At 45.3% G+C, this 18,331-nt stretch overlaps 1 protein-coding gene across 2 annotated transcripts in view; it reads left to right on the top strand.

Moving 5' to 3' along the window:
• Positions 1-18,331, top strand: part of PNPLA7 (patatin like domain 7, lysophospholipase) — a 137,035-nt gene that overhangs the window by 28,985 nt on the left and 89,719 nt on the right. For both annotated transcript variants that reach the window (XM_082492495.1, XM_082492496.1), the window contains exons 16-18: positions 419-624; positions 5,814-5,945; positions 7,179-7,302. In XM_082492495.1, coding sequence (XP_082348621.1) covers positions 419-624; positions 5,814-5,945; positions 7,179-7,302 — 462 coding nt within the window. The remainder of the gene's footprint in view (positions 1-418; positions 625-5,813; positions 5,946-7,178; positions 7,303-18,331) is intronic.

Consider the following 18,331-nt stretch of genomic DNA (forward strand, 5'->3'; position numbering starts at 1 on the left):
AACAAGATTAATTTATAATACAGTGTAAATAGACAAGCTTATGCAAAGCAGTTGAGGGGCAGCTCCAATTACGGTGCTGCTGTACTCGGCTCTGCTGAGCTGCAGTGTCCCTCGTGCTGCTGTGATTACCCCATTATCTCCATTCGCAATTCTGTTGTTATCTCTCGAGATCTTACTGATGCGGCCTTCATTTTTCATAACCATACAAAGAGAAACACGTTTTTCAATATTGTGGCTGCTTAGTTTTAAATATTCATAATCTGCTTTTAATAATTCACTATTGTGTCTTACCACCTAATTGTTCAAAAACTACGGGCAGCTTTCTGGAAAAAGGATTGGTCATGATAGTACTGTCAGTGTGATAATTGCTTTTAAAATCTTTGGGGAATTTATTGAGCTCTTTTTCCCTTTTCTCCAGGATGTTAATGTTTGCTTTGTGGTTTCGGGGATGCTTCATGTGTACCAGCGGAAGATAGACTCGGAGGAGGACACCTGTCTGTTCATCACCCATCCAGGCGAGCTCGTGGGCCAGCTCGCTGTCCTCACTGGGGAACCACTGATTTTCACCATCAAGGCCAATCGAGACTGCAGCTTCCTCTCTATTTCCAAGTCCCATTTCTATGAGTGAGTTCTGCAAGGGAAACATATATTGATTTGTATTTTTTTTTTTTTTCATTTTTTATGGCCCTTTTGAACAAGTGTGAGTGGTGGATGTGTGTGTGGCATAGCGCTGCTACAGTACATCCTGGAGCAAACCCCATAGCTTACGTGAGAGTTTTAAGTGCCCAGATGAGCTCTGATCCATCTATCAGATGGCTTTATCTCCAGCAAGAGGTAATGCAGGGAACACGGTAATATTAAATGGTGATATCTCCTTTGTTCCAGGTTTATAGAGCACTTAACCCAATCGGGTGTGATTTATGACCCAAGACTCATATGCTTCATAATCCAAATAAGAAAGTCTGGCCAGAGCCTGTGCTTTGCTGGGTTAAGTGCTTCTTTGCCAGGCCCCTTCTCTCAGATTCGTTATTCCTTTTTGCTGGAGAATCATCCCAGTTCTGTTTCCAAACACAGCCCAGGCTGTTGCATGCGCTGTGAATGATTGGTCTTGGTCTGACTGTAGGTTTTTGATGGTCACTAATAGAGTAGCCCCAAGAATAATGCCCCTGTGCAAGGCAGGTTGCTTTCTGGACACGACTTGTGACTTAACACTTAAAGAGGGATATAGGTATTTCTTAATTTAAAAGCACGCACCCAAATCCGATATGATGACTGTGGTTAGCCTCGTTGTCCAATATTAATGATTAATGCCCTTGATTTTTTTCCATGATCCTATTGTTAAGACTTACTGTTAATTCACGCATGTAATTTGTGTCAAATACCTCTATTTCCTTTTCTAATCTTTTTCAACTTCTGCTTGAATGTGCCGTCAGCCCTGCGTTATGTGCAGGACTTCAGAGGTCGTGTTTTCTAGGCTGCTATTACGTTGTGTATTTCTGTGTACTTCTTACTTTCTAAATCATTCTAATTGTTTGTATTCCTAATCAACTCTACCGCAGAATCTTACTCTGTGATTATTGGTTTGGGTTTTTTTTTTCGCCTCAGGCAAAAGGCTGTTTGCTCTCAGCCGAACACGCTGTTCTCAGCAGTGGGCCCGGGTGATTCGCTGTGTTTGTCCAAGTCCGTGTGGTGAATGTCAACTCTTTGACCTCCTCTCTGATAGATGCTCCCCACTTGTGCCATTCCATGCGGTATCACATCTGTTTCTTCTAAGCTCCTGCTTTTTCCTTCTTTCTTTTTCTCCTGTTGTTTTCCTGCTTGTTTCTGACTTTAAATTTCATTATGTTGTCTCAGCCAACCAGTCAGATTCCACCTTTTTCTCCTTTTTTTTTTTTTTTTTTTTTTTTTGTGTTTTGTTTTGATATTCAGTCCTGGATTAACTCTCATTTGCTTGAACCCATTTCCCTGAGTTTTCTCTTCTCTCTCAAGATTCGAGTTCTCTTTTTTATTCCAATTCACCCTTTTGCTTCTATTAATGCCTTACCAGTCCGTGATGTTGAACCCGTCAGTGTATCACTTCCTCTTCATTTTTGGGACCTTTCCAAATCTTTCTTTTTCTCCTTTAAAAATCTGTTGGCAGTTCTCTGCATTTTATGAGCTCTGTGATCTTTCGGCATTCCATCTTCTGAAACTCAAGCTTTTTACCACTTCTAACTCCTGTTCCCATATTTAAAAGTGTCATTGTAGAAAGGCTTTGAAAATCATCAGGTTTCTTCAAGCTTGTTCATTTTTGCTTTGAACTCTATGAGAAAGAAAAACTTGTTGATAAAATTAGCAGTAAGTTTTATTTTCCACTTTTTGTGCCAAACTCTGTGCTCGTAGTCCTACGATAAGCTTTCTCCTTCACTCAGAATCTCCCAGGAATGGTTATTTTTGTTTTAATTTTTTTTTGTTTTGGCTCTTACCTTACTGACCAGAAGAAATTTGACAAGAACCTCCATTATTCTCCAAAATTCCTTTCTTCCTTTCTTGTCAAATATATTACTCTTTTTTCTTTGAGCTGCCCTGGAACACTGTATGTGGGTTTTCTCAATAATTAATGAGAGGGCGAAGCAGAAAGAACACGGTCAATAGTTGCCATTAGGCAAAGAGCACAGTGCTGGAGGTAGCCCAGGGTTTAGAATTGCACGTTGGATGTTGGACAACAGATTAAATCCTTTTCGTTGAAACTTGGGGGCAGGAGCCTTTTACGTGGTATTACCATGACTAAATAACTATCTGTAAATGTAGAGTTTAAGTATAGGGGTGACACAAGCTAATTATACAGTGTATACCTTAAATGCTTTGCTATTTTGCTGCACTCATGTACGAAGTGTGCAGTGCCTACGCCGCAACTGTTGGTGTCTCCTGCCCAACAGTGTAATCAAGTTGTCACCCGCCTCTTGCAGGGAGTGTGGTCGGGTTCTGCAGCACGAGGGACTCTCACATTTTCTGCTTCAGTAAATTTCACAGTTTGGAGTCTTAATCATGTGCGCTTGCCAGAGAAGCAGGAATGCTTTGATTTTTATTTTATTTATTTTTTTTTTAAAAAAACTTTGTATTGCCAGCCAAGCTGAATATCAAATTGCATCCACATCCCTGAGAATATCTGATAAGTCCCGGGCTTTCACAGGCCGTGGTTTAGCCTATTTGTCCCTATATTTGGTGAGCTTTCTAATAAAGAATACTCCGGATCCCTTTAGAAACAGGTTTCTGTAGTACAGAGCTTTGGTTTTTACTTTTCCCAGTGCCGGGCGTGTGCCAAGCAGAAGAGCAAAGATGAAAATGCCCAAGGGAGAGGGAGGAAACCTGGCTGATAATGGGGCGGGGGGGGGGGGGGGGAAATCTGCTTTTCTCCTCTTATGCGTAAGGGTGGACTCTTACCTTCTATGTAGAAGCTATATAGCACTGAGTGAAATAATGGAGTGCTCCGGATGGAAATAAAAGCAGCCTGTTAGTAGTTTACATTTTGAATGCATTAAGTATACATATCTTGGGGGAGGAAAAGGAATAAATGTCTTTTATTGATCACAGCAGACAGCCTGTGTGGGAGGGGACTTTGAGGGCTAAATAAGCAACAAGAGTTAAAACAGTGAGCTAAACCTTTCAGGAGTTTTCAGGGGGGGTTATTTAACTTTCAGCTCCACTGCGAAGGGGGATAGTGCTGGTGTTGGGTACGCGCTGAGGGATTAGCGCTGTCTGTTAGTGCCTATCCTGGGGTGCCTCTTCCAGCTCCTTTGCCCTGTGCTCGAAGTGACGTTACTGTGGTAAAGTTTCTGTAAGATAACACTTTGTTTTCACGTGCAATAACAGCTTATCAAAACCAAGGTGGTCTGTGGGTGTCCGGGGTGGGAGATGGGGGACACAGAAACCTCAGGGCAAGGGCCGAAGGGCGGGAGAGGAAAGCTGTCCTGATGTTTTTGTAATCCTGTTTTGATGGTTGGATGTCAAACCATGCCAAGTGTAAGAGTCGGTGTTCGGTTTAATTTACCTAATAGCAGATGGGAGCGCAGGGCGACGATGCGATGAGCTCACTCTGCAACGGGGATATACCCCTACACATCCCTGCCCTTTCAGACTCGGGGATTTTGGCTGAAGAAATTAATAAGCTTCATTATTGCAAAAAGCAGTAACTCGAGCCATTGGGTAAGGAGAGTAACGAAACACGACAGCTCCCTGCGAGTGCCCTGTGCGCTGTGCTTGACCTATAGTCGCTGTCAGCTCCGGGGCTCTTGCTGCAGCTATAGGACTAAGGAATGAGCGAGCTGATGCTCTCGAAACTTTAGGGCAGTTTCTGTGCTTCGTCCAGGCTGCCGGTGAGTTTGCTTTTGTTACCATGTTCTAGGATTGTGGATCTCTACTTGGGCTTTCCCTGATTTCTGCCAGGTTACAGCGCTCCGCAAGGAACCGGGTTTCAGGGAACAAAGACTGACAATGCTCCTTCAGTGCCTTTCTCTCCTCCCCCTTAAGTTTTAGGGTGCGAGGTTAGATACAGATCTCACATGATCTGTGCTTAGTGAGAGTTCCCACATACAGAGGGTGCCCCAAGGAGATTGTCTCATGGCAGTCTGGTATCTCCATTGTAAAGGGAACACTGATGTAGAGAACATACAAGTATTTATCGTTTTCTCTTCTTTGTTTCTGCCCCTGTGTGGCTCTAACGAAGCTCCCTCATCTCCAGCTGTGTGCATTCGCCTACTGGCTCTGTGTACGCTTGCCTACTTCTTTCTGAATTGTGCTGCCTCTTGTGAAATAACTATTTTTTGGTAGTCTGCCATCAATTGCTCTTGATGCTGCGCAGGAACAGAAGAGGGAACAGCAGGTACACCGTTTAGAGATGTGCGTGATCAGTTCACTCCTGTGGAGTAGTGCTTCAGTAAGAATTTGAGTGTTTACTCACAAGGTGACAGGGTGCAGAGACCTTTAGGCTAAGAAGGATGAGAAGGCAAACATTAATGAGAAGTTATCAGGTGTCCCTCGGGCCTCACAGTCGGTGTCGAGTTTGTGGTTATCACTGAAAGAACATTCTCAAAGTTTTTCAGTTGGGGAAAAGCATTGAATTACGTGGTACCTTGACCACCAAAGACTTTAAGCATCCCTCAAAAGATTCAGTGTGAAGATCAGAAGCTTTATTAGGAGATGTTTCTGTTCTTTGTGGTCTTTGCAACAGGGATAAAAGGGAACACTTGAAATACAGAGCGGGTCTCTTATTTTGAAGAACATCAGACTTCGTGTATAACACCCGAAATAAAATCTAGATGAAACCGTGAGCACAGGTGCACGTGTGAGAGACTGAGAGGTGCAGAATGGTGGGGAGGGACAATCTCCTGGTCAGTACAAACGTTGTCCTGAGTTTTAAGAGACTTGAGTGTAGGGGGGGACTGGAGGGTGGCTCGAACACGAGCTAGCGTGGCTCCCACCCCCCTGCTGCTCGCTTAAAAGGAGGAGATCGGGCCAGCCAGCATCCTGCATCCTGCTGGCGTAGCCCTACTGCCACTAGGACAGTGTCAACTTTGCGTGACATTTCGTTTGGGCTAGGTTGCAGGCTGGCCAGCCCCGTACTCTGTCCGATTATCGCTGATGCAGTGTGATTGTGGTGGTAGTGAGGTGTGTACGTGGGTATGTACCGATGTCTGAATTAGTGCCTGTATAACTGCCCAGCTGCATCGGCATCAGCTGCACGGGGATGTTGTGCCTGTGTGTGCCTGTTCCTATTCTGGGGAAGTACTTGAATAATGCTCCCTTTTTTTTTTTTTTTTTTTTCCCCCCTATAGGATAATGCGGGAGCAGCCAAGCGTCGTTCTCGGTGTGGCCCACACTGTGGTGAAGAGAATGTCCCCGTTTGTTAGGCAAATTGACTTTGCCCTGGATTGGATGGAGGTTGAGGCTGGACGAGCTGTTTACAGGTGAGATGTGGACAAAATTATCTGTTGTCTATTGAATATTAAAGTTTTCATAGTTAAGGAGCCGTGCTCCCGTGCTGATATATAGAATAAGAAACTCATTGGACTAAATTTATCAACCGTTCCATCAGGTTTATCTGTTTGCCTATCTATTTTGCAGTACCCTTCAACATCACTTCAGTCTCTTGTCACCAGGTGTTAGTAAAATTCTTTCATACTATTCCTCATCCTTTTTATTGTCCCAGCAAGCTTTTAAAGTGACATAATCAATTAAGACATAGTTGTATGTTCTGGTGGTAGCTTCTGCACTGTTAAGGGCATGAACGTCTATTGCTCAAAGAGTTTTTCAGCCTTTCTAAAGTAAGCAAGAAAACTCAAAGGTAATTAAGTTAAGATTATTCAATAGTAAATTGAAAAGAGGCACTGCACTTTATGTTTAAGGGGGAGAAGTTATCCTTGGGAAAACTTGGTTTTATGGATTTTTGTACTAGGATGCATTTTAGCCATTACATGGTTGCTGCAGTGGTGGGAGAATAAAGGTCTAATTCAGCATGTTCTATGTAATTGTAATTTTAATTTTTATAACTATACCTGCAGCACTAATACTAATGGAAGTTCTGGATTACTTTGTGTGTCAAAGCAGTCATAGCTGTCAACATCTTGTTAAAATGTTCTGGGATTTCCTTCATTAGTGTTAACTCCACCACCAGAAGTCTGTTGTTACGCCCGTCTGCTAGGTTATGCTGGAAATCTGTGTGCCAGACAGCGCTCTTCATCACACAGACTTGATAGAGCAAAACCTTCCTGATAGACTAAGATGTACGCACCAAAAGGAATCCAAATCCTGATCCACTTAGGAGTTTTTCTCTCTGACCTGCAGAATTTCTCGGTGCATCCACAGTGACCTTGCAATGGCAACGGGCTCCTGCTGTACCCAGCCGCGAGCCCGGCGTCCGCCCCGGAGACCGCTCACCTCCTGGGCACCTGCTTCCAGGGCTAACCGTAGCCGGTTGTGCAAAGCTTCTACATTTAAACATTAAACATATTTCCAGTTCACCTTTTAACAGATGCCTGTTCAGTTCCTTGTTTGCTTGTTGGGTTTAACTGTTGGTTAAACGTTTTGCTGTGCCCCCTAAGGCAGGTGGGGAAAGGTGATCAACTTGGTAGAAGACCGGGGATGCGTTTGCTGAGCAAAGATGCTTCACTGATCCTCGTTATTGATTATTCTTTCTGCAGGCAGGGTGACAAGTCAGACTGCACATACATTGTGTTGAATGGTCGACTCCGCTCAGTCATACGGATGGACGATGGAAAAAAGCACCTGACGGGTGAATATGGACGAGGAGACTTAATTGGAGTGGTAAGAGCCAGGTTCAAATCCGGATTGTTTGGCTGAGCAGTTGGTATTGACGCCACACTAAACAAACAACCTTGCTCCGATTAGTTGCTAATCTTAGTTAAGGACTTTCACAAGTTGAAAAGATGGAATGTCTTTTCTATCTGGAAGCTTACATAATAATACATGAATTGGATTATTACACTTGGTTTAAAAAGAAAGGTAAACAAAAAAAAGTCATAACCAAATCAGAAAGTGCTGCATGATGCTCTCTTGTCATATGGGTTATTTCCACGTTGAGAGGAGCACAGCCTCTTCAGGAAGAATTGCAGGAATGTGCACTAAATAGTGATTTCAATAAATTTAGACTCATAAAAAGACCGAGTTTGGCTGGGGCACCTGGCAGTATCTAGTCCAACGCCCTCCGAATTAGCAGGAGTAAGTTCAAAGCTGCATCAGGTTGGTCAGGGAATGTGCAGTTATTAAAAGGAATTAAAGCAACTCATGGAAAAATACTACAATTTTGAAATCGGGTTTAATTTCTGTCCTGTGTTCGTTTTTTGTTTCTCAGACCTCATTGAACAACTGAAATGGGAGTCCTACATCATAAAAAGTGCATGGCTTCTTTGAGTTTTATATTTAAAATTAGGAGGTTTCTGAATTTCTGAGATAGTTGTTCAGCCTTTCTTCTGCTTTCTGAGCTGAAAAAGAAACATTTAATATGTATCTGTTAAGAGCCAGAATTAGCATACCTCTGAATAACGAAAACATGAGAGTTGCTATAAGTAGTATGGGAAGAAATTCTCGTTTATTGAGATCAAGAGAAAGAGGGAGTACAAGGCTGGCTTCCTCTAGGGAGCTGATCCAATGTTGCGCCGATTGCAAAAGGTGGTATTTTTAAAAGTGGCATGATCCAGCAGTGGAGCGTTAATTAGAGGTTCTCCTCTGCTGCCTCGCATCGTTCCCTTGGTCCCTGGCTGTGTGTGCCGCCGGGCTCTGGCTCCGTACCTGAGGCACAGTCCCTGCGGGAGCGGGTTGTCCCCGGGGTCGGTATTGCAAAGCGTTCGTGGCAGAGAGCTCGAGTGCTGTGTGAGCCTGGGAACTGACCTGACATCTGCGTTCTTTTCCTTAAGAGGAGTAAAAATTTTTCTTGTAAGGAGGGTGAAGTGTCCGGACCTTTGCAATGTGCATTCATGGCTCACTTTCACTTGTCCAGTAGCTTTAAAATAAATTGCATATGATTTGACAGTGCCTGCAATAGTCTATAAGAGGCAGTTCTGCTGATGCTCCCAGCAGAATCCCAGACTGGTGAGGGTCAGAAAGGCCCTCTGGAGCTCCCCCAGTCCCACCCCCCGCCAGAGCAGTGGCACAGGACACGTCCAGGCGGGTTTGGAATGGCTCCAGAGTGGGAGACTCCCCCCCCCCCTCTCTGGGCAGCTGTGCCAGTGCTCTGCCGCCCCCACAGGAGAGAAGTCCCTCCTCAGGTTGAGATGGAACTTCCTATGGTCATGTTTGTGCCCGTTCCCTCCTGTCCTGTCACTGGGCACCACTGAGAAAAGCCTGTTCCCATCCCCCAGGCACCCTCCCTTGAAGGATTGATAAGCACTGATAAGATCCCCCCTCAGTCTTCTCTTCTCCAGACTAAAGACACTCAACTCCCTCTGCCTTTCCTCATCAGAGAGATGCTCCAGTCCCCTCATCATCTCCGTAGCCCTCTGCTGGACCGTCTCCAGTAGTTCCCTGTCCTCCTTGACCCGGGGAGCCCAGAACTGGACACAGTGCTCCAGATGTGCCTCCCCAGGGCAGAGCAGAGGGGGAGGATGACCTCCCTTGACCGGCTGGCCACACTCTTCTTGATGCTCCTCAGGATGCCCTTGGCCTTCTTGGCCACCCGGGCACATTGCTGGCTCAAAGAAGCAGAAGACTGTGCCTTATTCATTGGGTTATATGTGGACAGTGTTTAAGGATATTGTCCCGGGCTCAGTGCTCCTTCTGGCGGGGGAGTGCATTGGTTTGGGGCTGCACTTGGTCTATGCTCACTGCTAGGCACGCTCTTCAATTCAAAGCTGAGATCTTTTGTGACTAATCATGCCGGTATGAGACCTTTTAGCGTGTGAATAGAGGTTTGTCAGTTTTGACGAGTACAAGCATTTTTCTGCTCGTTTCCCCTCTCTCTGTCACCAGTGGGTGAGCTTCAGCTCCGCCGTGGAGCTCCTGGAGTCCTGCAGAGCTCCCAGGTTAAAACAACAGAGCTCTTCTACTATCTGAAAGCGGTTTTGAGTGACAGTGGAGTGCGGGGTCTGAACCGTACCCCCTGTCCGAGCAGTAGTGCTGGTTTTGGCGTAACGTTCCGTGCTGGCCCAACTGGTGAGGAGGGAGAGGTGGGGTCGGTGGATGGCCTGGGACGCGTTTGCTGTAACCGTGCCCTCTTTGCTGGCGAGTCCCTCGGCAGGGATGCACAAACATGTCTAAACCATAAGTCACTTTTCTGGATCCAGGTTATGACATGAATCATTTTGAAGACTTTTGTGACTCCGTGGATGTCATCCACTCCTTCCTACCCACCGCTCCCAGCCCCACTGACTCATGCTGCCATTTGTTGAACGAATCTCCATGCTCTGGCTGTCTTTCGAAAACATGGGGGAGGATTTGTAAAGATTGCCAAGATTAATGTAGCTGTTCTTTGCAGAGGGCATTAGTAAAATGACATTTTTCCTTTTAAAAAGATTTGTTTATCCCCTTCTGCAGGATCTGTTATAAACCTTTAAAAGCCTGCTGTAAGGTTGGGTGGTTTTTTTCCCTGAAAGTAAAGTAATTGGAGGGTTCTAGGTGCTTGCAGGGAATGAAATTAGCAGGTAGTATTGGTAACTGGTATTTTGGTCAACTAGTGGTGTGTTCCTCCCTGAGACCCCTCCAGGACCCCCCATGTCGTTCAGAACTGTGGGCACTAACAAAACAGAAGAGTCTTGTAGTCAATGTATTTTTGTTTATTGCCTGTATTTCAGAACTTTAAAAATGCCGTGTGTCATGTGCATATGAGATGAGTATCTGCCGTTTCTGCTTGCAGAATAAAAGCACTGAAAAATGAAGGATTTCAGACAAGATGTTAATTTTCAAGCATGTGCGTGTGCTCCCAAGGCTAAACGTGTGGCTCCAACCACTTTGTTCCTTATACTGACTCAGTGGCATCTGTTTCTGAGGTCTGTCAGTTCAGGAGGAGGAGAACAGATTAGAAACTGAAGTTTGCCTTCCCTGTGTAGTTCCTTGAAGAGCTGACGAGGATTGTTAGTTCGGGGGAAATGAGCCCTGCTCCCTGGGAGCCTTTTTGGAGGGATGCTGCGACTGCTTGCTGCCGCTCACCCGATCGATGGGCAGCTCCAGTTGCGGTGTCTGGTCAAATCAAGTCAAAACTTGATTGAAGGCCTTCCAAGTAGTTTTTAAAGGACAATGATTAATCTGTTAGATAATTCCCTTGCACTTGGAATACAGTTGACCACTTGAAATACAGTTAACAGACGTCCTATTGTCTAGAGACTACGATTTGACCCATTTTGGGGGGAATCTTTGAATTTGTTGGTGCCATTGCAGCAGAAGCACTTTTAGGAAAAAGCTGAAATGTTCATTTTATTAAATCGTTGTGTGAGTTAAAGGGCAACTCTTCTAGCGTCATTTCTGCCGTGCCCAGGTGACCCCAGAGGCAATCAGAAAAGTCCGCTGTGTGTTGATCGAGTGCGAGGGCTTCTCTTCACTAAGTTTCCTGTTTAAAATACTTACATTAGTCTCTCTTTTTTGTCTTTTTACTTGATACAGCTGCTTTAGTTCTGATCTTAGTTAAGGGCTGCAAATTGTAGTTTTTACTCTTGTTATCTTGAGCTCGTTAACACATTGTTTGTCTGAGAAAGAGGATTCTTTTTCATTGGTTTATTTGTTACTCCTGCCCATACTAGGCAAACTGGCCCAGGCTTTGACATTTGGTGTTGTCCAGCACTGCTGACGAGACTGCAGCACTTATTCAGTGGGTTTTTTTGTTTTTTTTTTGTGGTTTTTTGTTTTTTTTTTTTTTTCAACCTGCAAAATGGGTTGTCCCGGATGGGTTACAGGGTCACAGCTCCACGCATCTGTTGAGATGGGTGTTCTTTGCTTTTTGCGTTGTTGGAAGGACACTACTGGGTGAGGAGAAGGGGAAAAAACCCAACAGAGCTATCGTGCAGAATAATCTCCTGCTGAACACAAGTTATTTGTATACTGTCAACTCCCTGCAAATACCTGGAAGCGGTAGAACCTTCTGTGCAATTAGCTTTTTATGCAAGTCAACACTTTGTTTTAATTGGGTTCCTGAAGAATGGCTGCGGCGTTGGTAAGATGACTAAATGCCAGGCAGTTCTTAGCAGCCTCAGTGGCAGCTGCTGAACTTACAGTATTTTTAAAAGCTGTGCTCTTAGGGAGGTTATAGCTAGACCTGTCGGTAGCCACCTGCCTCAAAAAACTGTTGTCTGCAGTGTCTTACCACCAAAATTTCAAAATGCCCTACCGAGTGGGAAAGTTGCAGCAATATTTTGATTAATTCAAGCTCCTTTCTGTTTAACAGCCAGAATGCCTCTTATTATTAGTAGGAATGTACCTAGTCATTTCTGGGTAGCAAAACAAGTGCAGAAAGAATCACAGAATGGTTTGTGTTGAAAGGGACCTTAAAGCTTATCCATTTCCACCCCCCTGCCCTGGGCAGGGACGCCTCCCGCCAGCCCAGGTTGCTCCAAGCCCCGTCCAGCCTGGCCTTGAACACCTCCAGGGATGGGGCAGTTCTGCACTAACACTTTCTTTTAGCACAGGGCAGTGCAAGTGATAAATTGCAGAAAAGGAATCCTCATCTGCTGGTGCTGTGGTGTACAGTTCTGCTGTGGGAGAAACCACGCTTTACATTCTAGAAATAATTGCTCTTTTAAGTGGTTTTAGATGTTAAGCTGTTCATCTCGTTAATACAGTTAAATGCGTATGGCTTTTTTCTCTTTAAAAAAGTTGAAAACCAAGAAGAATCTGTAAGTGGCTTATAATTTCCTTAGGGATTTAGAGCATTGTCCTTTTGAAATGTAACACTAACTGTTAGAAATCTTTAATTGCTGAGTAATCCTCAAAGGAAACACACCAGTATCAGGATTACACTTGTCAGGCGTTTGTTCTTTATCAGTATTAATGTTATCACACGCTTTCGACTTTGCCAAAGCTGTGGGATATCATAGAATGATAGAATGGTTTGGGTTGGAAGGGACCTTAAAGACCATCCAGTGCCACCCCTCTGCCCTGGGCAGGGCCAGCTCCCCCCAGCCCAGGTTGCCCCAAGCCCCGTCCAACCCGGCCTTGAACACCTCCAGGAATGGGGCAGCCACAGCTTCTCGGGGCACCCTGCGCCAGGGGCTCACCGCCCCCACAGGAAAGAATTTCTTCCTAATATCTGATCTAAATCTCCCCTCCTCCAGTTTGAAGCCATTCCCCCTCGTCCTATCCCTCCATGCCCTTCTACAGTGCCCCCCCAGCTCTCCTCTAGCCCCTTTAGGGACTGGAAGGGGCCCTAAGGTCTCCCCCGAGCCTTCTCTTCTCCAGGCTGAACCCCCCAACTCTCCCAGCCACTCCTCCCAGCAGAGGAGCTTCAGCCCTCAGAGCATCTCCGTGGCCTCCTCTGGCCCCGCTCCAGCAGGTCCATGTCTCTCCTGTGCTGGGGGCTCCAGAGCTGGACGCATATCATTGTACCTTTGACAGCCATGCTAAAACTGGGCATGTTCTACTCTGTTAGGGCTGGTTTACTTTGTCATTTTTAAGTGTGTGGATGTTTTTTTGCAATTATTTGCATGTAATTTTTTCAGACTGTGAATTCTTCTGTTTCTAAAGCTTTAAGTCACTAAAAATCCCAGATTTCGGGTTAATTCAGGTTAGTGGCACCTCAGGCACTCCCTGCGCACAGCCCATATCTGTGGAAATTGGAGGCGGATGAGGTCCAAGAACAGAGCTGGAAGATGTGGATCTGGAAGGAGGTGTTCTCTTTCCATCTCTCCCACCGTCTGTCTCAGTGACACATTACTAAAAATTATTATTTGCCTAGCAGCATCTTAGGTGTGAAATTGTATTTAAAAAACCAAACCAACCCAAACCCAACCAAACAAAAACCCCAAACAAACAAAAACCAAAGCAAAACACAAACCACACAACAGAGAAACCTCAGTATTTCCCAGCAGTGAAGCGAGACAGAGGAACCTCTGAGAAATGAGCATTTGCAGAGTAGAACTAGTGTCAGACTGAAATTAGAAGCTCAATGTCCTGATTTCCAAACCCGTCTTGAGGGTGTTCTTGGCTCTACTGAAGTCATTGCTCTGAGCCATCTGAACCTCTGTTGCCTACGAGCATCTTCACTTACGCTGGGAGCTGCTGACTGCTTTTCCTGTTCTTTTCTCCACAACAATTGATTCTTTTCTCCACGCAATTTATCTTTTATCTTTATTTGCCTCAAGTTCTAAACAGCTGCTGACAGTAAGAGCCCATTCATAACTGAAAAATGCTGTGGTACAGTTTAGTGGTCTTGTTGCTGGCTGGGGAAACCACAGGCCCAGTTTTGACAGGATCTGGTGTTAAATTATCTGCCGTTAGTGCTTTGTGGGTAAATCATTTGGCTTTATTGCTGCCACAGATAGAACTGCAGAGAGCTTTATCTCCTTAGCCAAATTCTTTGATGACGGATAGTGATAGCAGTTGGGACCTGCTGGGTTTGAGATAGGTGGTGTAATACATCAGACTGTCATTCCTTAAGATCTTCTGTGTCTCCCTCCTACTCCCAGCTGAACTCCCCTGTGATAATATCATTGCTGGTGTCCAGCTGTCAGCTAACTTCTGATACAACTTCTGGTCCCCCTCCAGGGCCGTCTAGGCACTTCCCGTGCCTTCTGCTCCTTGCTCCCTTCCGTTTTGAGAAATGCTGCCTCGAACAAGGCTGGTTTGTGAATGGCGGCAGTTAATGCCACATCCCTTTAACCTTTACAAAACACCCAAGTTAGTTGTTAGTTTTTTTTTTTTTCCTTGATTATAACTTTTCTTTTTGGCAAGTATCCTTTAAAATTGATCCACTGAGTAAGAGAGAGAAATGTGATCCTTTTCATCCTCATGAAACTCTTGGAGGGCAGCGAGGAGTGGGAAGCAGAGTCTGGCAGAGGTGACAGAAGGTATTGATGGGGGAAGAGTCGGCAGTGAAGGATGGGAAAGGGTGTTGCTGAAGTTCCAGCCAGGTTTGATAGTCTTGTGGTGTGAAGCTGAGTGAAAGGCAATCAGATCTCTCCCTCGCTGGAAAGTATTTGAGCAGGTGGTCATGTTCTGTTATTTCTTCTTCCATTGCTGAAATTCAGGTATAATTTCCCCGTAAGAGGAGCATGCTGCATGCCTGTCAGTGGCGTTGCACTTGCAGATACTCTTCAAACAACCTGGATGAATTTGGTGGATTTTATTCTCTGTGTGTGTGTGCACTTCAGATAACTTTGGTATATTTTGGAGGGTTTATTTGGACTGTGATGTTGGATTAGGGGAGCAAAACGTGCATACAACTTCCCATCTTTTCTATAGCCACGTGTAAATAAGGAGTGAAATGTAAATACCCTGGGTAGGACTGTTACCAGTTCCCTTCCCTGTCTATAATCTTTCCCTTTTCTGTCCCTTAATTACATTCACTGCTGCAACAGGACTGTCACTGCACTGCTACAGAATGCAGGTTCAGTCCTCTTGGGAGAACCAGTAGCGTGACTCCCACTGCCTTAATTACAAAAGGTAGCAAGCTCAGTCTTATTTAATTTTTACATATGTTTTATATGTACACTTACACATACACACATCCAGATACACATAGTAAGACTAACATGTATGAGTATGTGTATGTAAGTCTCTTATTTATTTATATATATATATGTATATATATATATGTATATATATAAAATGAGAGAGGGAGGTTTGGATTCTTCTTCCTGCGCAGCAGAAGTGCTGGCTGTCCTCAGTCACGGGGTTAGCTTGGCACACACAAATTGCAGAAGGTGGTTGCTAGAACAACTTTGAAGAGTACATGGTGTACTGCATTCATCCGCTGGCACTGCTCCCGCAAATAGCATCGATTTGCAGCTTGTCTGGTCGCTCTTCCCACTCATTTGTTGCTTCCAGCAGTGTCTTCTCCTTTGTCCTTTTCTGATACAAACAAGTTAATGTTTCGGATCCTTCCAAACTGATGGCTGGAGGGAACACCTTTGAGATTGGCATCCTCTGCTGCTTCAGGTGCAGATGAGCTGAAGCAGGGTCTGAGAGCAGCTTGTTTAATCCAGAAAAAAAATTGTTCCATGGAGTGTTTGGTTGCCCTTCATTTAATATTGATTATGTTACATTGCTGTCTTCCGTTGCAGCAGCAGCATCTCCTCTCCTCGTCTAGCAAGAACGCTGCTGCGAGAATCCATGCCTGTAGGAGCGTTTTGTGCCTGCGCCGCTCCAGTGTTTGCGTTGGAGGTTGAGATGCGGGTGTGCTCCCTGGTACCTGCGCATCTGACTTATTGCCTATCCCTTTCCGTGAGCCCCCTAAACTATCAGCAGATGTCAGTGTTGGTGTTTCCTCTTCTTATGCCTCCGCCGGTGTATCTACGCTTCCTCGCACGGGGTATTTCATCCCTGTCCTGTCTGTTTCCCACTCTTGCGGTGGTCCTCCCCAGAGCCGTTGGGTGAGCTGTTGCCTTTGCATAGTGCCTGGTGCGATTTGGGGGTGGACGTTGTGTAAGGAGAGAGCGAGGAGGCAGTTTTGGCAGTCGGACCTCTGCACCGTTTGGCTTTTCGGTGGGGAGCCGGGGTGTCTGTGCCGGGGGGTGCTGGGAAGCGTCCGTGTGGAACGCTGCACCCTGCACGGGATGGTCAGTGCCCCCTCCGTTGGTGCTGCTGGTGGAAGCTACGCTTGTCTTGAAGGGAAGAAAATGCCTTTTTACTGTTTTTTGACTGTTATTGGAGTGCTTACTTGGTTTTGTTAGGTGTGATGCTGCTTTTGCTGAAGCCCGGCTGGCTGTGTCCTGACAGATGTCCTGCGTCCTCTCTACAACTACCTGAAAGGAGGTTGCAGAGAGGTGGGAGTCAACCTGTTCTGTCAAGTAACAGGTGATAGAACAAGAAGAAATGTCTTCGAGTTGCACCAAGGGAAGTTTAGATTGGATATTAGGAAGAATTTCTTTACTGAAAGGGTCATCGGGCATTGGAATGCGTTACCCAGGGCGGTCGTGGAGTCCCCATCCCTGGAGGGATTTAAGGGTCGCGTAGATATAGTGCTCAGGGACATGGTTTGGTGGTGGGCTGGTCAGTGTTAGGTTAGTGATTGAACTGGATGATCTTACAGGTCTTTTCCAATCTAGGAGATTCTGTGGATCTCCCTGGTGCGCCCTCTTCTTAGAAGGTGCATCTTGGTGGGCAGCTGGGTCTCGCCAAGCGTCTTGTGTGAACGGGAAAACTCGAAGCCTGCAAATATCAGGCTAATTGACAGGCTTTTATGAATGAGGCTTTGGAAGATGAAGAGTTTAAGCTACATAGTTTGATAATCCCTGGGGTCCTAACTGGCTTCCCAGGGTCTCCTTGTAATCGATGCTGCTGCATCGAGGCCAGCACAAGGGCCGGAATGCAGTGTCCCCTTGATGTGGGAAAATTACTGCTTTTTGTGAGCTGATAGCAGGGGAAAGATTGATATGAGAGAAAGAAATATGATGTATGAGAGAATAAAAGATTCTCAGGTGGAATACTAGCCATTAAGGAGAGAGACTGAAAGCAGCATTTTACAAAACGGATGGGAGGAGAACGTGCAGGAAGAGCCAAAAGAGTGTATAAATGTGCCACTGGTTGAAGGTCAGGAAGAACGGACCTGTGACTATACACCCGATCCTGCCGACTTGTGTCGCTAATTTGGACTGGACCTGTCTACTCTTGCACTGGGCAGACTCAAAAACTGCCCTGGAAAGAAATAGTGTACACAAGAAACTGTATTTTGAAATTATTTGCATTTTCCTGTTTGCTGACTATTAGAAAAGTCACCCAATAATTTGTTGAAGCGAGAGTGAACTTGTGTGGCGAAGCACCATTTTATTGGGCCGGCAGAGAGGCTGACGTAACCCAGCCCCGGCTTTGGGCAAGTCCTCCACGAAGCCTCGGAGATGCTTAAGGCTGAGCACGAGGATGGCTGTGCTCCCCGCTCTGGGGCTGTGCACACCCTTAAAGTGAAGCAAATATTCAGAGTGGTTTGTTGGATGTAGCTCAAAAAGGAATTTGGAGTAATTAGACCAACTTGCGGAAGACAACACTTGGTAGATTTTACTTTCCAACTGTGTAATTTGGAAAGCTGTAGAGGAACTGTCAGGAATGACTGTTGCAAATGAAGTCAGAAGAGGTCATGAGAATATAAATTGCTTTTCCCCCTCCTTTTAAAAGATTTATAATAACACTTTTTCTTTGTAAAGAGCCTGTAAGCGAGGGGTGTGAATCACGTGCGGTGTACGTGATGGATGCAGCGTACGTGTGTTTTGTCACTATTTAATACTGAGCTAGGAGAGGAGAAACCAAGCTGTCAGAATTAACTGGAACAGTAAAAAGAGCATAGATCTATTTATAGTTTTGTTGGTTTCGGTTTCTTTTTTCTTTTTGTTAATGTCAGGGACAACAGAACTGCAGCAGTGCAGGAGGGACCACCACCCACGGTAATATTCATGATCGATTATAAGAACCAGAGGGTATATAACACTCTAAATTGGTACGTGCTCCTTGATGCAAATTATGAATAGCGTTGGAGGCGTTGCTTCATGCGGCTCTTGGAGGAAATGGAAGTTCAGGCAACGATGGACAGACAGATTCCTGAGGGTGTGATGCAGCTGAGGCTGATGCAGCTGTGAACGCGGAGCTGAGGGTTAGACCTCGGGGACGTGCGAGCAGTTTTGCATGACTGCTAAAATAAGGTGTAGCAGTTGGATTTCAAAGAGAGACGGATTTCGAAGGGGGGACAGCACTGAAATGTAGCTTT

Source organism: Vanellus vanellus (genome assembly GCF_965231255.1).
Source record: "Vanellus vanellus genome assembly, chromosome: 18".
In the NCBI taxonomy this organism is placed as follows: Eukaryota; Metazoa; Chordata; class Aves; order Charadriiformes; family Charadriidae; genus Vanellus; species Vanellus vanellus.